Source organism: Oncorhynchus masou, chromosome 1, assembly GCF_036934945.1.
Source record: "Oncorhynchus masou masou isolate Uvic2021 chromosome 1, UVic_Omas_1.1, whole genome shotgun sequence".
Taxonomy (NCBI): domain Eukaryota; kingdom Metazoa; phylum Chordata; class Actinopteri; order Salmoniformes; family Salmonidae; genus Oncorhynchus; species Oncorhynchus masou.
In genome coordinates, this window is record NC_088212.1 from 47,895,336 (window position 1) to 47,914,215 (window position 18,880).

The 18,880-nt window shown below is 40.3% G+C and overlaps 1 protein-coding gene across 1 annotated transcript in view; it reads left to right on the top strand.

Annotated features, from left to right (window-relative positions):
• LOC135545675 (endosomal transmembrane epsin interactor 1-like) overlaps positions 1-18,880 on the top strand; it is a 73,620-nt gene that overhangs the window by 51,865 nt on the left and 2,875 nt on the right. Inside the window, 5 exon segments of the mRNA XM_064973461.1 lie at positions 898-982; positions 985-1,169; positions 7,527-7,614; positions 8,997-9,185; positions 18,191-18,501. Coding sequence (XP_064829533.1) covers positions 898-982; positions 985-1,169; positions 7,527-7,614; positions 8,997-9,185; positions 18,191-18,501 — 858 coding nt within the window.

Sequence of the window (18,880 nt, forward strand, 5' to 3'; positions counted from 1 at the left end):
TGTGACTTACTTAGAATGAAATACAAATTAAATGAAAAATGCCTTAGGCTTAGTCTACAGTGGCTTTGCATTAATTTTTAGAAACACGAGTTTGGCCAAAGTCTGTGGCTTCAGGCTCATGCGATGGTGCCTGGAGAACAGGCCAGCAGCGGAGAGGACACACTTGCCAGGCTAGGCAGAGATGAAGAGTTCTTTATTTTCATTTTTCTATAGGTAGGCCTAAAGGTTTTTAGACAAAATAACCCAATCAAAACTGAAAGCTCCTTTAAAGTGTGAATATGCCAGGCCTATTGGGCCAAAATCAATTATGGCCTATTGTATAGAACAAAAATGAACAAAACGTTTAATAGATCAGATTTTTTGTTTATAAGTACTTTGCTACAATGTCACACTTAGTTATCTACCCACCTCGTTCCTTTCTTTTAGCATGTTCACGTAGTAAGTACACCATCATGCTTTCGGCATATGTCTTTTCAGATTCCACAATGATTATTTAGTTGTGGACACTACATCACTGCACTCCCTCTCTTGCTATTGGTCCTCGTCTTTGTAAATCACCTTGATTTTGCACCTGTGTGTTTTATCAAATTCTTTGTGAAAATATTTATCGAACTCCATGACAGTAGCTAAAGCAAGGGCCTATAGCAGCACAGAAGTAGACTACAAATACATGCTGGGCCAGAGGCATGCCCTGAACTCGTGAAGTGAGTGCTACTGGAGCGAAGTCCGATGCTCAAACTTTTGTGAATCTCGCTCTGTGCTCCTGTCAAATTGGGCATACTGGTCCGCTCCAGCTCCGCTCTGCTCACATACTCTGCTCCATATTGACCAATGCTTCTTTAATTTGTCAACACTACAGGTGCATCTCAATAAGGGACTTATCTCCCCCTCTATTAGGATGATCCCAGGCCAATTGCAGAGGAGGTGGAGGAGCCAACTATTATCCCTGACCCGGATGAGTTTGTCCCCCCTGCCCCTCCCCCTCCTACTTTTCAACCTTCTACTCCTACACACCACGGCTGGCTCGCAGGATGTTTGGGGACAGTGGGACACCACTACCTCATATCTATGGTGCCAGGATTAAAGGAGTAGAGGTGTTCAGTCCTTTAGACCCACCCCCTCCCTACGAAGCTGTTACTGGAGGCTCCGCCCTGGCCACCGCAACACAGGTACTTACAGCAGATTACATTTATATCATTTTATGGATACCTTGAAAGTAGACTATGGATTTAGATAGTCATTCAGTTACAGCTTAACATTAGCATTGTTTAGTGCAAAACAATGGGAATGGCTGGCCCCCATCCAGTCAGCATGCTCCAAGTTGTATTCCAACAAAAACTCTAACTTCAAATCAAGTAATGCAGCAATGTGATACCTTAGAGTTGTAAATGCTTTTTATTGATAGTTGCAGGGTTGGAGTCAATTTGGAATTTCTGAGTTCAATTCAAACAATGCAACAATGCACTTAAATTGAATTGGCCACACCCCCATAAAGAAGCAGAATTGTGATGGAAGGAATTAGAATAGAATTCAAACGAATTCAAACCATGGAGCATGAAAGTTTGGTCCATTTGACAATTATTTTATCAAAAGGATATGCAACATATTAATGCAAAGAATACACATACTATTTAAAATATTAGTTTGGAATTATTCCACATTTTGTTACAGCCTGAATTCAAAATTAGTTAAATATATTTAACTAAAATACGGATTTAATTTACATACATTATCAGTCAAAAGTTTGGACACACCTACTCATTTAAGGGTTTTTCTTTATTTTTACTATTTTCTACATTGTAGAATAATATTGAAGACATACAAACTATGAAATAACACATATGGAATCATGTAGTAACCAGGCCAGTTCATCTGATGCAGCACTCCATCACTCAATTAGCCCTTACACAGCCTGGAGGTGTGTTCGATCATTGTCCTGTTGAAAAACAAATGATTGCCCCACTAAGCGCAAACCAGGTGGGATGGCGTATTTGCTGCAGAATGCTGTGGTATCCATGCTGGTTAAGTGTGCCTTGAATTCTAAATAAATCACTGACAGTGTCACCAGCAAAGCACCTCCACCTCCTTCTCCATGCTTCAGGGGTGGGAACCACACATGCGGAGATAATCCGTTCACCTACTCTGCATCTCACAAAGACAGCGGTTGGAACCAAAAATCTCAGATGTGGACTCAACAGACCAAAGGACAGATTTCCAACAATCTATTGCCCATTGCTCGTATTTTTTGGCCCAAGCAAGTCTCTCCGTATTATTGGTGTCCTTCAGTAGTGGTTTCTCTGCAGCATTTGGACCATGAAGGCTTGATTCACACAGTCTCCTCTGAACAGTTGATGTTGAGATGTGTCTGTTACTTGAACTCTGTGAAGCATTTATTTGGGCTGCAATTTCTGAGGCTGGTAACTCTAATGAACTTATCCTCTGCAGCCTGTGGCGGTCCTCATGAGAGACAGTTTAATCATTACCTCTTGATAGTTTTTGCAACTGCACTTGAAGAAACTTTCAAAGTTCTTGATATTTTCCAGATTGACTGACCTTCATATCTTTTACAGATTATTGTATGTGTGGGGTACTCCTGAATTTATTTAAGCTTGTCATAACAAAGGGGTTGAATACTTAGTGACCCAAGACTAGGGCTGTGGCAGCCGGTGATTGTCAAACAAATAACTGTCAGTCTCATGGTAATTGACATATAATTAACATAAACACATGTAGCATCTCCTGGCTTCCACACATAGCCTACAAGCCATTTTAGTCTAATAAATTCATGTAATATAGGCTAAACCTTCACACTAAATCCATTATTTATTTTAGACAGGTCTATAGAAGCACGATATGAGGAAAATGTAGTCTATTTCAGAAGAAAATAATTGCATATTCTAAATTGTCCTTAAATTGTTCCTAATGTGGCTGTGCCAAATGGCTGTGGGCTACACCAGTTCATTTAGTAGACAAGATTTGCCTATAATTCCGTGGCATTATTTGATATTATTTTATAGTATGAAGAATACAATTGAACAAAGCTGAATAAAATGTAAATATTTTCTCCAAACATTTGAGGGAGTGCGCACATGCGGCTATTCTGTGTTAAACTGTTAATAAAGAAATAGGTACTCCTATATGCTTAATTTAGAGTTACTAATGTAACTTTAGTTGTTCTACAAACGTCGGGCTATATGTTTTGATGTTTAATACATTGTAAGGCTGCATGATTCTAATGATGGAAAAATTCGCTTGAAAGGCATGAGCTCTGCGTTGTTTTTTGCGCAGGCTGTACATACTCCAATAGTCTCTCATTCACAATTTGACAAACACTTGATAATGCCACTAATTTCACAGCAGCATTCCCTTTGTGGCCATAATGCACCCTAAAAAGAAACATGCCTTTTGCGGACCGGAGTGCTGCGAATCCGAAGCGTCACTCACACTGCTCTCCGTCAGGTGTCGGGGACGCGTGCGTCCTTAATCAATTCCGAGGTGCATACTGAAAATATTTGAAGAACTGTCAACCAAAAGATGAGTATGCCTAACAAACAGAAAAAGCACTAGCCTATGTCAATCTACTCTCCCTCATAGTACAAAGAGTCGATCTATTCTATGCAATAAATAAATATTCCAAACATAGTCTGGGACAGTTGAGGGATGCGATAGATCCCAAATTAATACAACCACTAGCATTAAAAAAACCAGTTTTATACAATGAGGCTGACGCAACAGATCAGAACAATTAGCTTAAAATGCTAATCTGTTAGGCTATTTCTTCGCATTATAAACGCAGCAATGCGCTCATGCTAGTAGGCTGTAAACGGAGAACACCATTATCAGAAGTAATCACAAATGCAATTATGTATGTAATGCTTTTATTATAAATGTGCATTTTTATGGTGAAAATCATCTTCCCCAAACTTGAAACTCACGCGCTGCTTATATATGCCAGTTAGGTTCCACACCCTTGTAAAGCGGATTAATGTGCTTCATTTAAAAAGTTATTTGGCCACTTTAGTTGTGAAGGCATTGTTTCATTCACAAGTGATCATATATGATTCACAAGTGATAGGCTAATATTCTCACCGTTCAGAATATTCTTGATGTAATCTTGTTTTTACATATACTTAATAGTATGTGTGTGACATTTGTTTAGATTTAGAATGGACCATTATCATGCACCTGTATCGAAACAGGGGCAGCGGGAAAAAAAATACATGTCATCTATGCACTTCCAGTTGAAGTCAGAAGTTTACATACACTTACACTTGAGACATTAAAACTCATTTTTCAACCACTCCACAAATTTCTTGTTAAACAAACTATAGTTTTGGCAAGTCGGTTAGGACATATGCTGTGTGCATGACATAAGTAATTTTTCCAACAATTGTTTACAGACAGATTATTTCACTTAAAATTCATTGTATCACAATTTCAGTGGGTCAGAAGTTTACATTCACTAAGTTGACTGTGCCTTTAATTAAACAGCTTGGAAAATTCCAGAAAATTACATTCAAGGGTTTTTCTTTAGAAGCTTCTTTGAGGCTAATTGACATAATTTGAGTCAATTGGAGGTGTACCTGTGGATGTATTTCAGGGCTTTCATTCAAACTCAGTGTCTCTTTGCTTGGCATCATGGGAACATCTAAAGAAATCAGCCAAGACCTCAGGAAAAAAGTTGTAGACCTCCACCAGTCTGGTTCATCATTGGGAGCAATTTCTAAATGCCTGAAGGTACCACGTTCATCTGTACAAACAATAATGTGCAAGTATAAACACCATGGGACCACGCAGCCATCATACCGCTCAGGAAGGAGACGCATTCTGTCTCCTTGAGATGAACGTATTTTGGTGCAAATCAATCCCAGAACAACAGCAAAGGACCTGGTAAAGATGCTGGAGGAAACAGGTACAAAAGTATCTCTATCCACAGTAAAACAAGTCCTATATCGACATAACCTGAACCGCCGCTCAGCAAGGAAGAAGCCACTGCTCCAAAACCGTCATAAAAAAAAGCCAGACTACGGTTTGTAAATGTACATGGGGACAAAGATCGTACTTTTTGGAGAAATGGCCTCTGGTCTGATGAAACAAAAATAGAACTGTTTGGCCATAATGACCACCGATATGTTTGGAGGAATGGCACAGGCTTGGCAGTAACATGTTGTAGAGCTGCTTTGCTGCAGGTGAGATTGGTACACTTCACAAAATAGATGGCATCATGAGGAGGGAAATTATGTGGATATATTGAAGCAACATCTCAAGACATTAGTCAGGAAGTTAAAGATTGGTCACAAATTTATTTATATTTCACCTCTTAACTAGGCAAGTCAGTTAAGAACAAATTCTTATTTTCAATGACGGCAAAGGAACAGTGGGTTAAGTGCCTGTTCAGGGGCAGAACAACAGATTTGTACCTTGTCAGCTCTGGGATTTGGACTTGCAACCTTCTGGTTACTAGTCCAACACTCTAACCACTAGGCTACCCTGTGGTTAGTGGCCATCACAAAGCCCTAACCTCAATCCTACAGAAAATTTGTGGGTATAACTGAAAAAGCATGTGCGAGCAATGAGGCCTGACTCAGCTACACCATCTGTATCAGGAGGAATGGGCCAAAATTCAGCCAACTTATTGTGGGAAGCTTGTGGAAGTCTACCCGAAACGTTTGACACAAGTTAACTAATTTAAAGGCAATCCTACCAAATACTAAGTGAGTGTATATAAACTTCTGACCCACTGGGAATGTGATGAAAGAAATAAAAGCTGAAATAAATCATTATCTCTACTATTATTCTGACGTTTCACATTCTTAAAATAAAGTGGTGATCCTAATTTACCTAAGACAGGGAATTTTTACTAGGATTAAATGTCAGGAATTGTGAAAATCTGAGTTTAAATGTATTTGGCTAAGGGGTATGAAAACTTCTGACTTCAACTGTAAATAGCGAATGGAAGATGCTTTCCCCCGTGGTTTATTCTCATGCCAGCCAAATAGGCTATACTCCTGAGGTAAATATAAGCAATATGCTTAATATTAGGAAAGGTGAGAAATAAATATAGTAGCCTATAGAACGATGATGGGATCCTCCTCTTTTTATTAGTGGCCATCAGTCTGTTTTTTCCTGCGATTGCATAGCCTATAGAAATGTTGCGCAACATGAGCTCATGGGCTCTCATGAAGTGTTTGATTAGATTTTCAAAAACACTTGTATAGATGTCAGAATGATTAGAGGGACAATAGAATGCTGAGTACAAGGCAAGTTAGCAAGTTTGGTAGGCTACTAATTACCAGCAGCATCAGAGCTTGGAGAATCCTAATTATGGTGACTAAATGGTCATGTGGAATTTGTCTGCCTTCATGGCTTGTGACCGCTGGTTTGGTGGTAATACGGTCACCGCAACAACCCTACTAAAGACATATCAGCTTTTGATTTTTTGGTTTTGTAAAAATGTAAAAGAAAATCATTTCTACTTTGACATTATGGGATATTACATTCAGACTGTAACAATAAAATGTGGAACAAATCAATATTGAATATTTTCTGGAGACACCAATTGATAACAGTATAACAGTATTTTTTCTTTGTCATGATATTAGATTGTTCCTTTCCATACAGCAGTGTTTGATATAATCAATTCTGGGAAATGTATTTTGATATTTAAAAACATTAAGGGAACTATGAACTGTTATAGACAACCCACAACAATGTTAGAATATTTCCAGGCCACTATAATTCTAGAAAATGTATTTAAGAAAATGTGTTTAATATTTCTAAAACTCATTCTCCTAAAAAAATATATATATATTATTCTAACATGTTGTAGGTTGTCTATTATAATTCATAGTTAATACTTGTTAAATATCAGAAAACATTTCCCAGAATGCATTCCCAAAAATGTTACAACCTTATGCTACATGGTATTGGTAACTATACGTGAAGTCGAACTAAACATTTCTATGGTGATGTATCAAGGCACAAGGTGAGACCCAAATGCAAACACAGGAGGCAGAATGGTCAGGCAGGTACAAAGTCCAGAAACAGGCAAGGGCCAAAACCGGAGGACTAGAGAAAGGAGAATGCAAATAGCAGGAGAAGGGGAAAACCGCTGGTTGACTTGAAAACATACAAGACGAACTGGCACAGAGAGACAGGAAACACAGGAATAAATACACTGGGAAAAATAAGTGACACCTGGAGGGGGTGGAGACAATCACAAGGACAGGTGAAACAGATCAGGGCGTGACAGTGATTTGTAGAATAAATAGTGCATTTGAGTCTAAATGAATTAAATGAATTAAATTCTACTTCCTTTAATTCAAATTCTATTAATTCTGCTTCCTGGGGGGTGTGGCCAATTCATATTCAAGAATTTAATTTAAACTAAATGGCAATTCACAACTCAATTCAGAATTGACCCCAACCCTGGATAATTACTTTTTTTTGTTTCATAACTGTGTGGTTTATTAATGTCTCCCAATCTCCAGTTACAGTATAATATTGAATGACTATGTTATCTTCAGGAGACAGAGATTCAGATTCCCGTGACGGATCTGACAGAGTTGACAGAAGAGTTGAATATCAGCTCAGAGGCGGGTACTTCAATTAGAGGTAGGACACAAGGATGGATGGATTGATGGACCGACATACTGTAATAGAGAGAGAGGTGGGACAAGTACTGGGTTGGGCAGAGTAGTGTAGCATAGTGCATTAAGCCATATGTATTGAATTCAAAAATATGTTTGCATTCTCAACTTTATTTTTCATGTTCATGATTTATTTCATTTTGACGACAGGTGAAATAATGGATTGTTGAAATCAAAAACCAATCAATTAAAATAAACATTTATAGAATTGTAAACAAAAATAAGATGTCAAATGCAAAACCCAAAAAGCAAATAATTTAAAGTGAGAGCAAAACTCTGTGACAAATGATGAAAAAACAATATTTGAAAAAGAATGCAAAAAAAATATTTTCGGTTAAACTTTCCCAGCAACCAATCCCATTGAATACATTTTGCCTACACTCTTGCCTGCATGTACTACCTTTTGGTTACGCTACTCGTATCTTTGCTTTCGATGTCTGTTTATTTTGAGTTTTGGCATTATTCTTCTGTGAAGGGAGGGGTTTAGAGGGAGGTGTAGACTGTGAGTCTCCATTGGTCCTCTATTTTTGGAGTGACGGTTCGTCTTGACCCAATCAATGAACATGATAGACTTATAAGAACATTTATTTCAGTCTCAGATGTTACATTCACCACCCCCACCCACCCTCTATCGAGCTCTCACAAACTCCATCTCCTTCATACATACATCTCAGGATAGGAACATTTCTTCCCTTTCTTCAATCTCTGTGAAAAGTGTAGTTTCACTCCCAGTCTGGAACTATTTTAGAGTAGAGAGACACGTTTGTCAAGCTGAGAAGATTAAGACGTGGCGAAAAAAGTCAGACAGAGACATTATGATCAAACAATTCAAATTGTAACTTTCCCTTTCTAAGGTCACAGTGCCTGTGCAATAGAAATGGAGCTTTGGGTGTGACCCGGGTATAATTTGTCACACCACACACACTTAAGGGAGAGGAAGAAAGAAAGGGAAAAAAACTGACAGAAAGACAGAGTTAAAGAGGGGCAAGAGAGGAGTGAGCGCTAAGCATAGAGAAGGTATAGCTGTTTATGCATGGTTCTCATTAAATCCTGTCTAGGGAGTTTCCTAAGGATAGAGTAACAACATTAGCTTGGGGAGTTTCCTAAAGAAACGCAGGTGTATCAGCCACTGGTTTATGACTCCTATTTACACTAGATATGAATCTGTAACCCCTCCCTCTCCCTACGTCTCTCTTGGTGTCCCACTTTCCACTACCCCTCAACCCACCTCCTTCCCCCCTACCCACCCCTCTCCTAACTGACTGACTCTGTGCTTTTTATGTGTGTCTGCTTTAGTGCCCCCCTACCCCTCTCCTCCTAATTGTGTTTAGTGTTCCTGTGATTCAGACGTTGCTCCCCAGACGACGGTTATGGCGGTGCCCACGTCTCCGCCGTCTTACTCCTCTCCCCCATCACCCCCCCTGCTCCAGGCCAGACCCCCCCAGGGTGCCCCGGTGCCCCCCGTCAGGAGGTCTCAGCGCCAGAGAATCATGCGCTCCTACAGTGACCCTGTACTATTGGACCTGGCTGCCAAAGGTAAGGCAGGGTTACCCATGCACATGCGCGCGCACACACACACACACAGTGGCTCCGACAGTCAAAAACAGGATTATATCAACTTTATAGTTCTGGAACAGTCTGTCCTCAGTAAATCTACAGTATCTGCGTGCGTGTGTTTTAGAAAAGGGGACCATCTTAAACTGATAAACCAAAGGGAATGTTTTTGGATTTACAAACTACAGGCCACTAAATACCCTGGTTTATATAAAGATATGGATTTCTCACCCTTCCTGTAGGGTCGTGATGGGTTCATTTGCTGTCATCTGGTGGACATTTTGCTCTATTGCCCTCAGCTATGGTTAGACTGTTGTTGTTCATGTTTTGCTGTGTTCTAGTGTACTATGGAATATTTAGCTTTCTTATTTTTGACACTTCTCCCAATCGTATTTAAGGTTAGAACTACTTTTTAGTGTTCTGATACTTCTAGTTTGGAGTTGTATTTTTATGATAACATAGCTACAGTATTTCAATGTGTATAGTATTGCTTACTAGGTGTGTCCAATCAATTGTGTAACCACTCCCTCTTCCAATTAGGGCTAATTGATAAGCTGTTTAAAAGAGGACCTTATATTCCTTTTTTTGTACTCCCTGACGAAAGCCATGCAGCCGAAACACGTCATTCAAAAAACAACTTTGTTTCTATTGAACATGCCATACTAATCAAGGCATTTTAATCAATTATATGAAGATTGCCTTGGTCCTCCTTTCTTTTTGATGACCAATTTACCCCTTTTACCAAAGAGCACCTATCTACCAGAATGTACTATTGTGTATCTTAGCAGCGCTTCCCTTCCTCCTCTTTCTCACATTGTAATGAATTCATTAAACAAGAAATAAGAAAAACATACATGTTGGTATGTTATAAAGTGCATTAAAAAGCTATATTTCTAAACTACTGTATTTAAAAGGATGTACGCGTGCGTGTACGTGCATTTTTGCATGTGTGTGTGTGTGTGTGCTTGCATGCGTGTGTCTGTGTGTAACTGGCTGATCCACAGATAAACAATGTCACAGATCCATGTTGCCTTTTCGATGCATGGTAGGTCATTCCAACTGTACAACTGATGCGCAGGCTCAACGGTGCCACAGTCCTCTTCCCCATCCCCATTTTTAGGCTGTCCGGAACTCCAGAACCTACAAACCATATATACTGTTGAACTTTGAACTTATCCTTAATCATGTGCAAAGAGACTTACCTTTGTAACGGCTTTCTTCGTTTGTCGCAAGAAAGTTGGACCGAAATGCAGTCTGTAGGTTACTCATGTTTATTAGTGAAGACCAACAAACGAACTATACATGAACAACTAATAAATACAAAACAACAAATGGAACGTGGAACCTATTACAGCCTGACTGGTGAAACTAACACAGAGACAGGAACAATCACCCACGAAATACAAAGCGAAACCCAGGCTACCTAAATACGGTTCCCAATCAGAGACAACGAGAATCACCTGACTCTGATTGAGAACCGCCTCAGGCAGCCAAACCTATTAAACACACACACCCCTAATCAGCTACAATCCCAAATACTACAAACCCCAATACGAAAATACAATACATAAACCCATGTCACACCCTGGCCTAACCAAATATATAACGAAAACACAAAATACAATGACCAAGGCGTGACAACCTTCTGCCCACAATAGAATGACAGTGTCGGTTTTCTTTTTACATTTATATTTTGATATACATTGTTGATGTAACCATTTTCTGGTTTCCCTCAGAATCCTTGTCAGTCAGACCAATCAATACGTGTTGAAGAACTGACTGATAACAAACAGTGAAAGAAGAGAGTAAAAGGAGCGTTATGATACAACTGCACTGAAAGGCAATTAATATAGACTTTTTTTCTGTTTCACTTCTGATTTGAAAGATCTTGAAAATCTGAAGTCTCTCGCTCTATCTTTCACATATACATATACACACACACACAAACCCGTTCCCCTCTGCTGTTTTTGATCACCTGCTACCCTCTTCAGACATTCCTCTCTGTTCTTCTCCCAGGTCTTATGCTCTTAGGAGAAGTACCAGCTGGGGTTAAACTTATTCCGTCCTTTCATACAGAGTTGGGGGAAAAAAGTGAATTGCTTTCCCTTCATTGGAGTGCAGTGCTAGTTGATCCCCCCCACACACACACGTACACTGTACAAACACACACACACAACGGGGGTGAAATAGTAGTACCAGCAAAATAAATATTGAACATGAGCCTATGACAGTAATTAAAACAAAGATGCCAAAAAAACTGTGGGCTATTAAACTATTTACACTATGTATACGAAAGTATGTGGACACCCCTTCAAATGAGTGGATTTGGTTATTTCAGCCACACACACACAGGTGTGTAAAACCAAGCTATGAGGTCGAAGGAATTGTCCGTAGAGCTCCGAGACAGGATTGTTTCGAGGCACAGATCTGGGAAAGGGTACCAAAAAACTTCTGCAGCATTAAAAGATCCTAAGAACACAGTGGCCTCCATCATTCTCAAATGGGAACCATCAAGACTCTTCCTAGAGCTGGCCGCCCGGCCAAGCTGAGCAATCAGGGAGAAGGGCCTTGGTCAGGGAGGTGACCAAAAACCCAATTGTCACTCTGACAGAGCTCTATAGTTCCTCTGTGGAGATGGGATAACCTGCCAGATGGAAGCCATTTCTCAGTAAAAGGCACATGACAGCCCTCTTGGAGTTTGACAAAAGGTACCTAAAGACTCTCAGACCATGAGAAACAAGTTGTTCTCGTCTGATAAAACCAAGATTGAACTCTTTGGCCTGAAAAGCCAAGCGTCATGTCTGGAGGAAACCTGGCACCTACGGTGAAGCATGGTGGTGGCAGCATCATGCTGTGGGGATGTTTTTTAGCGTCAGGGACTGAAACTAGTCAGGATCGAGGCAAAGCTGAATGGAGCAAAGTACAAATGAAAACCTGCTCCAGGGGCGCTCAAGTCCTCAGACTGGAGCGACGGTTCACCTTCCATCCTGACAATGACCAAAGCACACAGCCAAGACAACGCAGGAGTGGCTATGGGACAAGTCTCTGAATGTCCTTGAGTGGCCCAGCCAGAGTCTGGACTTGAACCCTATCTCTGGAGAGACATGAAAATAGCTGTGCATCAACGCTCCCCATCCAACCTGACAGAACTTGAGAGGATCTGCAGAGAGGAATGAGAGAAGCTCCCCAAATACAGGTGTGCCATGCTTTTAGCGTCATACCCAAGAAGATGCGAGGCTGTAATCGCTGCCAAAGGTGCTTTGACAAGTACTGCGTAAAGAGGCTGAATACTTATGTAAATGTGATATTTCAGGTTTATTTTCATTTTTTTTTTAATTTTTTTTTTTTACTGTATTTGCTCTGTCATTATGGGGTATTGTGTGTAGATTGATGGGGGGGACTATTTAATACATTTTAGAATAAGGCTGTAACCTAACAAAATGTGGAAAAAGTCAAGGGGTCTCAATACTTTCTGAAGGATCTGTATATACAGTGGGAAGAAAAAGTATGTGAACTCTTTAGAATTACCTGGATTTCTGCATAAATTGGTCATAACATTTTGTCTGATCTTTGTCTAAGTCACAACAATAGACAAACACAGTCTGCTTAAAACCTGATGGGGCTAAGGGAAATACTGCCCCCTTTGGATGAATTGTGTGCACAAAGTAAACTTTAAAAAAACTGTCAAAAATTGCTAATATACGCATATAATAATTATTATTGAATAGAAAACACTCTAAAGCTTCTAAAACCGTTCGAATTATGTCTGTACGTAAAGCAGAACTCACAGGGCAGCCATTCTCCCAAACTCTCTCTCTCTCCTAAGAAAGTTGCTCCAACTTTGATGTCATCACCCCCACCCTTCCCAACCAGCTACGGATCTGGGAACAGTTTCTATTTCTTCAGCCCGCTCTCGTCTTTCAATGAGACGTGGAACGGAGAAAATAGCACGAGCTTTGACTGCTTGGCGGGCAAAATACTGAGGTGTCACGAGTTTTCAGGTGCGCGCTCTGTGAAAAGGGTCTCTTTTTTCCAGCCTGGCTGAAGAGAGTTCGTTATGTTTGATTTAATCGCCAATTGTTTTGTACGTTAAAAACATCCTAAAGCTTGATTCTGCACTTAGTTTGACCAGTTTAGTCGACATATAATATGTAAATTTGAAGTTTTGATGCGCAATTTTCGTGATCAGAAGTCCTTTTTGGGGTAATTCACCTGAAGATGTTAGAGCTTTGCTAATACAAAGACACACCAACAGCAACCAAACGTTATATTAGGTAAGTATAACTCCTTCCACGACATTCTTGTCGAAGACCATCAAAGGTAAGGGAATATTTATGTTATAAAATTGTATTTTTGTCAAATCCAACATAGTAGAGAAATAATGCTAATGGCTGAGCGCCGTCTCAGATTATTGAATAGTGAACGAATTCTGTAACGTTAAAAATAAATGCAAGCGTTTGCATTAAGAAGAAGTGTATCTTTCTAAATATATGTAGAACATGTATATTTAGTCAAAGTTTATGATGTTTATTGCTGTTATCTGGCGTTAGCTGCCGGAGATATTTATAATTCCTCCGGTCATTTCTGCTGCATTTTTTGAACATGGCTCAATGTAAATGGAGATTTATGGATATAAATGGCATATTATTGAAAAAAACATAAATGTACTGTGTAACATGTGCTATTACTGTCATCTGATGAAGATTTTCAAAAGGTTAGTGAATTATTTTTCTATTAATCCTGCGTTTGTGATTGTGCTATTTTGCATAGCCATGTGGCTGCATATTGTATGTTTTCCTAGAGGTGGTTTAACATAAATATGTGCTATGTTTTCGCTGTAAAACATTTTAAAATTCTGACATGCTGGGTAGATGAACAAGGTGTTTATCTTTCATTTAAGCTATTGGACTTGTTAATGTGTGGAGGTTAAATATTTTTAAGAATATTTTTGCTTTCCCTGCGCCACCGTTTGGGCTGAAGGGGGGGGGGGGGTTCCTAGTTGGGAACCCGTAGCCCCATTTAAACTAATAACACACAAACAATTATTATTTTTCATGTCTTTATTGAACACCGTGTAAACATTCACAGTGCAGGTTGGAAAAAGTATGTGAACCCTTGGATATAATAACAGGTTGACCCTCCTTTGGCAGCAATAACCTCAACCAAATGTTTTCTGTAGTTGCGGATCAGACCTGCACAAAGGTCAGGAGAAATTTTGGACCATTCCTTTTTACAAAACTGTTTCAGTTCAGCAATATTCTTGGGATGTCTGGTGTGAACCGCTCTCGAGGTCATGCCACATCATCTCAATCGGGTTGAGTTCAGGACTGACTGGGCCACTCCAGAAGAAGTATTTTCTTTTGTTCAAGCCATTCTGTTGTTGATTTACTTCTGTCTTTTGGGTTGTTGTCCTGTTGCATCACATAACTTCTGTTGAACCTCAATTGGCGGACAGACATTCTCCTGTACATTCCTGTACAGCCGTACATTCTCCTGCAAAATGTCTTGATAAACCTGGGAATTCATTCTTCCGTTGATGATAGCAAGCTGTCCAGACCTGAGGCAGCAATGTTTTTTTTGGACAGCAGTGGCTTCTTCCATGGTGCCTTCCATGAACACCATTCTTGTTTAGTGTTTTACATACAGTGGGGAGAACAAGTATTTGATACACTGCCAATTTTGCAGGTTTTCCCTACTTACAAAGCATGTCGAGGACTGTAATTTTTATCATAGGGATACTTCAACTGTGAGAGACAGAATCTAAAACAAAAATCCAGAAAATCACATTGTATGATTTTTAAGTAATGAATTAGCATTTTATTGCATGACATAAGTATTTGATACATCATGGAAGCAGAACTTAATATTTGGTACAGAAATTACAGAGATCATACGTTTCCTGTAGTTCTTGACCAGGTTTGCACACACTGCAGCAGGGATTTTGGCCCACTCCTCCATACAGACCTTCTCCAGAGCCTTCAGGTTTCGGGGCTGTCACTGGGCAATACGGACTTTCAGCTCCCTCAAAAATGTTCTATTGGGTTCAGGTCTGGAGACAGGCTAGGCGACTCCAGGACCTTGAGATGCTTCTTACGGAGCCACTCCTTAGTTGCCCTGGCTGTGTGTTTCGGGTCGTTGTCATGCTGGAAGACCCAGCCATGACCCATCTTCAATGCTCTTACTGAGGGAAGAAGGTTGTTGGCCAAGATCTCGCGATACATGGCCCCATCCATTCTCCCCTCAATACGGTGCAGTCATCCTGTCCCCTTTGCAGAAAAGCATCCCCCAAAAAAGATGTTTCCACTCCATGCTTCACGGTTGGGATGGTGTTCTTGGGGTTGTACTCATCCTTCTTCTTCCTCCAAACAAGGCGAGAGGAGTTTAGACCAAAAAGCTCTATTTTTGTCTCATCAGTCCACATGACCTTCTCCCATTCCTCCTCTGGATCATCCAGATGGTCATTGGCAAACTTCAGATGGGCCTTGTCATGCGCTGGCTTGCGCAGGGGGACCTTGCGTGCGCTGCAGGATTTGAATCCATGACGGCGTAGTGTGTTACTAATGGTTTTCTTTGAGACTGTGGTCCCAGCTCTCTTCAGGTCATTGACCAGGTCCTGCCGTGTAGTTCTGGACTGAACCTTCATCTTCCTCATGATCATTGATGCCCCACGAGGTGAGATCTTGCATGGAGCCCCAAACCGAGGGTGATTGACCGTCATCTTGAACTTCTTCCATTTTCTAATAATTGCGCCAACAGTTGTTGCCTTCTCACCAAGCTGCTTGCCTATTGTCCTGTAGCCCATCCCAACCTTGTGCAGGTCTATAATTTGATCCCTGATGTCCTTACACAGCTCTCTGGTCTTGTCCATTGTGGAGAGGTTGGAGTCTGTTTGATTGAGTGTGTGGACAGGTGTCTTTTATACAGGTAACGAGTTCAAACAGATGCAGTTAATACAGGTAATGAGTGTAGAACAGGAGGGATTCTTAAATAAAAACAAATACTTATGTCATGCAATAAAATGCAAATTAATTACTTAAAAATCATACAATGGGATTTTCTGGATTTTTGTTTTAGATTCCGTCTCTCACAGTTGAAGCTATGTACCTATGATAACAATTACAGACCTCTACGTGCTTTGTAAGTAGGAAAACCTGCAAAATCGGCAGTGTATCAAATACTTGTTCTCCCCACTGTATTGTAGACTTGTCAACAGAGATGTTAGCAACTTGCAGAGATTTCTGTCTTTAGCTGACACTAAGATTCTTCTTAATTAACCTCATTGAGCATTCTGCTCTGTGCTCTTGCAGTCGTCTTTGCAGAATGGCCACTCCTAGTGAACAGTGCTGAATTTCTCCATTTATAGGCAATTTGTCTTACCGTGGACTGACTTTTAGAGATACTTTTGTAAACATTTCCCTTTTCGAGGCATGGTTCACATCAGGCATTTCTTCTTGTGAATAGCAAACTCAAATTTTGTGAGTGTTTTTTTATGGGACAGGGCAGCTCTAACCAAAATCTCCAATCTCGCCTCATTGATTCGACTCCAGGTTAGTTGACTCCAGACTCCAATTAGCTATTGGAGAAGTCATTAGCCTAAAGGTTCACCAACGTTTTCCAACCTACTCTGTGACAAGTTGAAATTATGTATTCAATATAGACAAGAAAAATACAATAATGTGTGTGTTATTAGTTTAAGACTTAGTTGAAGATCAGATCAAATTGTATGTCAAATTTATGCAGAAATCCAGGTAATTCCAAAGGGACACTGAATATGCAGTTGAAGTCAGAAGTTTACGTAAACTTAGGTTGGAGTCATTACCACTCGTTTTGCAACCACTCCACAAATGTCTAGTTAACAAACTATAGTTTTGGCATGTCGGTTAGGACATCTACTGTGTGCATGACTCAAGTCATCTTTCCAGCAATATATTACAGACAGATTATTTCACTTACAATTCACTGTATCACAATTCCAGTGGGTCAGAAGTTTACATACACTAAGTTGGCTGTGCTGGAAAATTCCAGAAAATGATGTCATGGCTTTAGAAGCTTCTGATAATTGACTAATTGACATCATTTGAGTCAATTTGAGGTGTACCTGTGGTTGTATTTCAGGGCCTACCTTCAAACTCAGTGCCTCTGCTTGACATCATGGGAAAATCTAAAGAAATCAGCCAAGATCTCAGGAAAATTGTAGACCTCCACAAGTCTGATTCATACTCAGGAGCAATTTCCAAACATCTGAAGGTACCACGTTCATCTGTACAAACAATAGTTTGCAAGTATAAACACAGAGGGACCACGCAGCCATCAAACCGCTCAGGAAGGAGACACGTTCTGTCTCCTGGAGATGAACGTACTTTGGTGCGAATTGTGCAAATCAATCCCAGAACAACAGCAAAGGACCTTGTGAAGATGTTGGAGGAAACGGGTACAAAAGTATCAATATCCACAGTAAAGCAAGTCCTATATCGATATAACCTGAAAGCCATTGCTCCAAAACCGCAATAAAAGCCAGGCTACGGTTTTCAACTGCACATGTGGACAAAGATTGTACTTTGTGGATAAATGTCCAATGGTCTGATGAAACAATAATATAACTGTTTGGCCATAATGACCGTTGTTATGTTTGGAGGAAAAAGGGACAGGCTGTGCTACCCAAAGAACACCATCCCAACCGTGAAGCACGGGGGTGGCAGCATCATGTTGTGGGGGTGCTTTGCTGCAGGAGGGACTGGTGCACTGGCGCACACCTAGACTAGTGAAGTCATCACTGACCATTCACTAGTCACTTGTGATATCTTTGAAGAATGCTTGATTCGTTAGAAGTGAGATCTGATCATCTACTCAGCATGACTGCAATAAAGACGTGTGTGTGTGTGTGTGTCATTTGCTAAACTGTAGGGCAAAGCTAACGCTTCCAACAGACGTCCCACTGCATGTCAGTCTACAGACACACTAAGCCCCTACCACCCTCTCCTCCTCAGTATTAAGTTGTGAGGCGGCCACGCAGACCACCCAGACATCCCAGTCCGCACTGGCCGCCCAGTCCTCTCGGACCCAGACAGTGACCCTCCGGCAGGGAGGTAGAGGCCCTCTGCGGCCCCGGCCCTCCTCCATGGTGGACTACCAGAGCTACAGATACACCCAGGAGCTGGTCAGTAGGTTCCTGGAGCAGCCAGTCCACTGCAGCCTGACCCCCGAGGTCCAGGAACTGGTGGACAGCATCCGCAGCGTGCTGCGCTCTGACCAGAAACAAATGGAGGAGGCTGTACGCTGTGCCAGCTACATAGAACAGGTATAGAGGCTACATAGTACAGGTAGAGGTTACATAGAACCAGACCTGGGACAACTATAGTTTTACCTATGCTTCGTATATATATTTTTTTAAATAAATGGGGAAACAAATAGTTACTTTGAAGAAGACTACAACTCTTTGAATAAAGATCCCAACAAATGACTTTTACTTTACATAACTATTTCAATGCAGATCTCAGAAAGTTACTACTTTTTCTAAACTATTTAAATACAGATCTGAGAACACAACTTCTTAATATTTCTTAATATATTATTATATTATTTAATATATTATTAAATATTTAATATATTATTAATTATATTATTTTATAATAATTTGTTTTTATCCAGATCTTATGAAGCTATTGGATTTGCTGGCT